The sequence below is a fragment of the Buceros rhinoceros genome, unplaced genomic scaffold (genome assembly GCF_000710305.1).
Source record: "Buceros rhinoceros silvestris isolate BGI_N320 unplaced genomic scaffold, ASM71030v1 scaffold1897, whole genome shotgun sequence".
NCBI lineage: Eukaryota > Metazoa > Chordata > Aves > Bucerotiformes > Bucerotidae > Buceros > Buceros rhinoceros.
This window is the reverse complement of record NW_010423830.1, coordinates 44,358-50,357: the sequence shown is the minus strand read 5'-3', so window position 1 is coordinate 50,357 and position 6,000 is coordinate 44,358. Positions and strand designations below refer to the sequence as shown.

At 39.1% G+C, this 6,000-nt stretch overlaps 1 protein-coding gene across 1 annotated transcript in view; it reads right to left on the bottom strand.

Annotated features, from left to right (window-relative positions):
• Window positions 1-891: 891 nt before the first annotated feature.
• TBC1D1 (TBC1 (tre-2/USP6, BUB2, cdc16) domain family, member 1) overlaps window positions 892-6,000 on the bottom strand; it is a gene marked incomplete at its 5' end in the record, with an annotated part of 48,154 nt that continues 43,045 nt past the window's right edge. Inside the window, 2 exons of the mRNA XM_010140552.1 lie at window positions 892-1,403; window positions 3,485-3,655. Coding sequence (XP_010138854.1) covers window positions 1,143-1,403; window positions 3,485-3,655 — 432 coding nt within the window. The remainder of the gene's footprint in view (window positions 1,404-3,484; window positions 3,656-6,000) is intronic.

Below are 6,000 nucleotides of genomic sequence, written 5' to 3'. Positions count from 1 at the left end.
ACTTGTAGCAGCGGTGCTTTAACTAGCCTGAAAACTACTTTCATTGTATTAAGGAAAGTGAGATTTTTTTTTTTTTTTTTTTTTTTTTACATTTGTAATCTTACTGGAAAGTCGCATTGTAAAAAGAACAGTGTCCTAACTCAAACTGCTATACCCTTTATAAAACAGTTTAAGCATATCGGGCACAGCATGAAACTTCTGAAATGCCTCCACCGCTTCAGAAAAAGTCTTAAAGAATAACAATTCCCACAGGACGGGTGGGCACGGAGTACCAAATAAAGGGAAAAAAATTACAGTGGGCATTAGTTTCCCAGCAAAAGGATGTTTTACATCACACAGCAGTTCAGAAATAAATAACATGAAACTTGAAAAGTCTGAATATAAATCCTCGGATTCACCAAATCACAGGCTTTACCAAACCAACGTCAGTGTATTTTGTTAAGCTTGATGCAGCTACTATATACAATATGTTTATCAGATAATGTCAACTAACAATATGCTAAATGAACGGTTGTTAAACAAAAAACGTGCTATAACAACAAACTTGTAAAACCGGAGGGCAACCCCCCAACTATGCATAGTTACATGTGATGAAGTCCAGCTCTCTGGAGTCAAATGGATTGACACCTTCAAGCATCAGGAAGCAGTTTTCTGAAGCGTTAACAACATAATTAACAGAATCCAGTCAAGCTCTAGGGGAATTACTGTCAAAAATATCTCAGGTCCAATTACAAAGCTCTCTGTAAATGTTACCACCCCATAGCTGCAGTGGCGCAGTCATCCATTCAAAGGTTTTACACTGCTGTATTTCTAGGACCTTCTAAAGGATGCGCTATTTGTTTAACATGGTGGTGATCGACACACAAACAAAATATGTGACAAACACACTTAGGTTTAGAAGCACTTACAGAAGGATCCGTGACATCTTTACAGTGTATTGTGTATGACTGCACACATTATCAAGTTTCTCCTGCTTATTATTATGCGGCATCTTACTGCTCATAGTATTTCTACATACTAAGAAGAAAGAGCCTTCTTCCCAAGAAACAAGCTTCTCTGATATGGGAAGCCACCAAGCTTGTATCTCGCTTTGCTACAGTAAGGCATGTACAACGAAGGTGACAATATCAAATCCACATGGATCATGACAAAAAGTCCTTTTGTTTCTTGCTTAGCTTCTCTGCTCCATTACAACTGTGAATGTCAGACAGCTCCACGTCTTCTTGTCTAGTAAGCAGAGGCTTTTTGTCTGTATCACCAATCTTTTTCTGCATCTCTTCCACTGCTTTCAGCAAACCTGCTCGCTCCTGCTCAAGAGTGAGAATGGACTGCTTCAATTTGCCTTCACTGGTCAATAAACGCTCTACTGTGGCTTCAAGGTTTTGGATCTTTCCATTAGCCACCTTTCAAAGGAAAAAGAAAGGAGGAGGGGGAGGAAGGAGAGGAAGAAAAAAAAAGGGGGGAATTCATTAGTAACTGAAACTAACTTTAAACTATTTTTTGAGATACATTTATACATAAAAAACACTTTCCAAATGATGGAAAATTGCAAAGGTAAATGCAAGTATAACTGTTATTAGATCTGTGTACTTTAGGCTACAAATACAGTTTTGCCTATAACAAGAAACTGCCCTCTCTCAAATTGTTTGTTTTGATTAGTTCAGAATTAAACTCAGAATATAATGCAAAGTAATGAAATTACGAAGTTACAAAGTCTGCATATTATAATACCAAAGAACTGCAGGTTAAGATAAGGCTATTTATGGGTCAGCTGGGAAACATATTTGGCCACCCATATTTGTTGAATTCCATGTGCTCTGCAAAGCAAAGACAACCCAGACTGTTAGCTGTATCCTATTTTCATTCCGACATCGAGTCCAACAAATGCCAGATTTGGAGGCAAAGGCAGAGGAGGGGATTTAGTGCCATATGCAAAAGGACAACACATCTTGAAAAATTCTCCTTCAAAAGGCTGCACCTATGGACATTCTATTTCATGGTGAAAAAAAGTATTAGATCATTCAAACATCATGTGAAAGCTACAGCTGAGGTACTTTGTCAAAAGCAGAGATCTGTTTGAAAGTTTCGGTGCTGGATAACATTTGGAGACAAGAGCACTGGATGGACTTCATTTTCAGGGAGGTATTTGGCTTCTGATGAGCTCACTGCCCTTCAAGTATATATGATAGATTTAAAAGTTCAGCTTTTGGAGACAAAATATTGATAAACCATGACCCACACTGTTTGGTGATACATCTCCCTCCGATCAGCAATGAGTCACCTTTCACCATAGGAAATGAAGACTTATGTAGCCCACCTCCGAGACAAAGGGATTGCTCCAACACTACAGACAGTTAAGTTCCCCACTATGATGTTAGGTGCTGACTTGCCAGCCCTCAGGTGGAGATGAGCTATGTAAACAACTGCTTAGGGCTGCAAAAATCTTCAGGGGCAGAAGGGAGTGTAAGATCCCCTGATGCAGGTCTGTATAGAACATCACATCTTGAATCTCATCCCAGAAATCCCTCTCCCCCACACTACATTCAGCTATTTCCTTGCCCGTGTGTCTGAAGCTTTATGAAAATATCTTGCAGAGGAGTGTCTCTTCTGACTTCTCTAAGGCTCGTCTTAGAACCTGAAACAGGTCCAGATCTCACAGGATCAGAATGTACAGCTTCAGCTAAGTTTTTTCAGAAGAGGCAGCCTCAGTCTGCATGGTTGGGTAGCTCTAGTCATGATACAGAACCAGTGGCTGAGAAACCTGCACTCCTTCCCGCACCTATAATGTTACAAAGACTGTTTCTTTAACAATAATCAAGAGGCTTGAAATGTCTGCTTCTTAGCCCTGAAGTCCCTTTCTAACTAAATGCACAGTCAAAAGTTTTATTACAAATGTCCTGTTATAAAGCAGCCAGAAAATTGACCTCTTGAACAGTTAAGTAAAAAATAACCCCTAGAGAGACCAGGTGTACTGCCTCTGAAAAGGCTGCAGACTGAGCATATATCAGAAATTATTATTTCACATATTGTCTAAACAATCTGGATTACAGTTTTAAAAAAAAAATCTTGTAAGAAAGACTATTTATAGACAACGTATCCCATATCAGACGTATCTCTGAATTGTGACACCGGCATTAGCTTTCTCGTTTGTGATATGCTGTAATAAAGCAGTGACTGAAAATGTAAAAATGAAGTTAAGAAAGCACTTACTGTATTTTTAGTCATTTTCTACAGCTATGATTTCAATTACAAGAGACAGTGTGATGAGTCACCTTTTCACTAATTGCAAGCATATGCTCTATCCACCCCTCTCAAAATTTCTTTTGCATTTAAACTTTAAAGTCTACTAAATAAAATTGCAAGTGGTTATGCTTTAAAGTCACTAGACCAAACGATAATCTCTCCTATGCCTTTGTGTAGGACAGTCTCTTCTGAAAAGGTGGGTAAATTAGAATGTTAATTAATTATGGAATATAAATTGTACCTGCAGTTCTTCCAGGAGATCAAAGTTTTGTTTGCGCAAGCTACTGTTTGCCTTCTCTAATTTATCCACTCTCTGATTGTCATTCAAAGATGAATCTATAAGCTCATCCTGAAGCACATGGTATTCAACTTCATAGGCTTGCAACTGCTTGGCAATATCCATTTCAAACACCTGTTGTATATAAAAATATCATTAGGTGCTGCACAGATGAAAAACATAACTCATTCAATGCTTTTAAATCTATAGATCTAGACTTATTTAATCACTGCATACAAGAAAAAAAAAAAGGCTTAATTTTTTGGCATTCACATTTCCTACTCTGGAAATGGCAAAAATCAGGCAGTAGCGTGCAATACACTGGCACTGGGTCTACTTAAAAACTTTGCTACTGACTTGCTGCCTGACGCCAGCAAAATGACTTACACTAAAGTTTTCAAGAAGCACAGACTTTGTAGGGTATTCCTTTTTCTAGATTTCAGATTTAATGCATCTCAGCTTGGCATAAATCCTCCTAGACATACTCAGATTAGATGTTACTTTAGAAAGTGTGGTACAAGCTCATGGGCCACATGCACAAGTCTAAGGCTAAGCAGAATGAAAGCTTTAAATGAAAACCAGTAAACAGTGCTAGGTTTATTTACGATTCTATGGTACTCCTAGAGACTGAAAGAAAATGAAATAATCTATCCTTATACTAATAAGCTTAATGGAAACATTGCCAAAGCAGATTTCTACTAGTGTTAACTATGAATCAGTGAAATTAGTGCTCAGTCTTACATTTGAATATTAAGAAAACCTTTTATTTTAAAAGCAGATAAATTGAGGTGTCCAGAGTGACCCAAAGGAAAAAACTGCTATCATATTTTCTTTTTTCTAGGTTTTGGCAAATGTCTGCCTTCAAATTATTCAGGAAATAGGAGTCTAATGTCCCTGAGCTAGTTATTTCCCCTGAACGCAGTGAGGAAGGTGGTAAATTAAAAGGACAAGTTGGCCAATCACAGAACATATTAGAAACAAAAGTTGATTTAAAAATGCATCTGGAAAATAGCTGCAGAATCGAAGTTCACGGGTCATTTATTTTTAAACCTCTCATACTTTATTCTTTTTGGAAATGAGTCAAATATCAAACACTATCTTTAATACCTGTTAAAATAACAAGAATTATTTCCTATTTGATTTACCTGCTTTGCCTACAAAAGTTCAAACTGTTGGTTATAGTTAAAGAAAACATCAGTTTATGAAATATTTCCGACACCTGTTACATATGCTATAAAAATTTCTGTCATAGTTGTACAGCAGCAGAAACACATAGTAAGCATCTAAGTACAGAAGGCTGAAATGCAATTTGAGTTTGGTTACACATATGGAACTTCCATTTTCTGTATATCTGAGCATGTCTGGAGAACACACACTGTTGAAATTTCAGTGCAATTCAGCAGGGCAGAATGCCAGTTCATCTCATGACCTCTGCCACTTCTAGCCTCCGTGCTCTTGGAGAAGGAAGGGAAATCCCTGCTGTCATACCCAGAGTATCAAATCTGAACGGGGGTAAACATACGGCAAATCAAAAGCTTGACTTGAAAACTAGCTAACTGAAGGCAAGTTCAGGCATGTAAATCAAAGGCCATGCTGCAGAAGGCATGAGGAGGATGGGGATTAGCCCAGGAGTTGCGTACAGATGGAAGGGCTGGTCAAACAGCTGCCTTCTTCAAAGGCAGCCCTGATCAAAGCAGGGGAACTGCTCTCCCTTCAACTCACTTCTACCTGCCCACTTTAAATTTAGAGCAGACAAAGCTGTCTAAACAGAGTATCTCTCCCTCCTTCTGCTCAAGGCCAATGGTTTTCTGTGGATTGCCTAAGCACTGCAAGCCTCTGCAGAGCTGAGCTCTCCAGGCTCTCAGCCTAGCAGATAACATATGATCCCCTCTGCCCCCTAGAAATCACTTCCTTTCCTTTCCCTCACACAGGTTTTCTAGTTCTTCCATCCTTCTTTTGACAATAAGCACGAGAAGCTATTTTTCATGTGTCTCCTGGAAGCTTTGCTGCCAGGGGTCAGAAGGGAGCCCATCGCAAGCATTCTGCCATGTCCTGCACTGCTGCCTGCTTTCTTTATCAAGCCACAGGCTTTGCAAATCTCCTGCAGCCCTTGGTAAGTGGTGGGCATTTGTGGTTCTGCACAGTACACAAGTACACACACAGTACACCCTTGTTCTGGTCCACAAAAGGCCTTCAAGAAAAAATGGGCTGAAAGCTGTCTTCTATTTGCTTGCTGCAAATTATGTCTCAAGTGTACCAGGGTTTCTAAACAGTCAAGCCTTAACTGCAATATTTGTGATTTTTTTCAAATTCGTAGTTATTGTCTGGAGCCTTCTGCTAGCTGAGCAATATTGTGTCTTTTCCTTGTCTGCCATATCAAGGATTCCCAGATTTTGCTGTCCAGAGTCACTGTTCACTGCAAGCGACTGCACTGTCCCATGTACTCCTGGCAGAAATACAAAGGGACTGTTGTAACATAC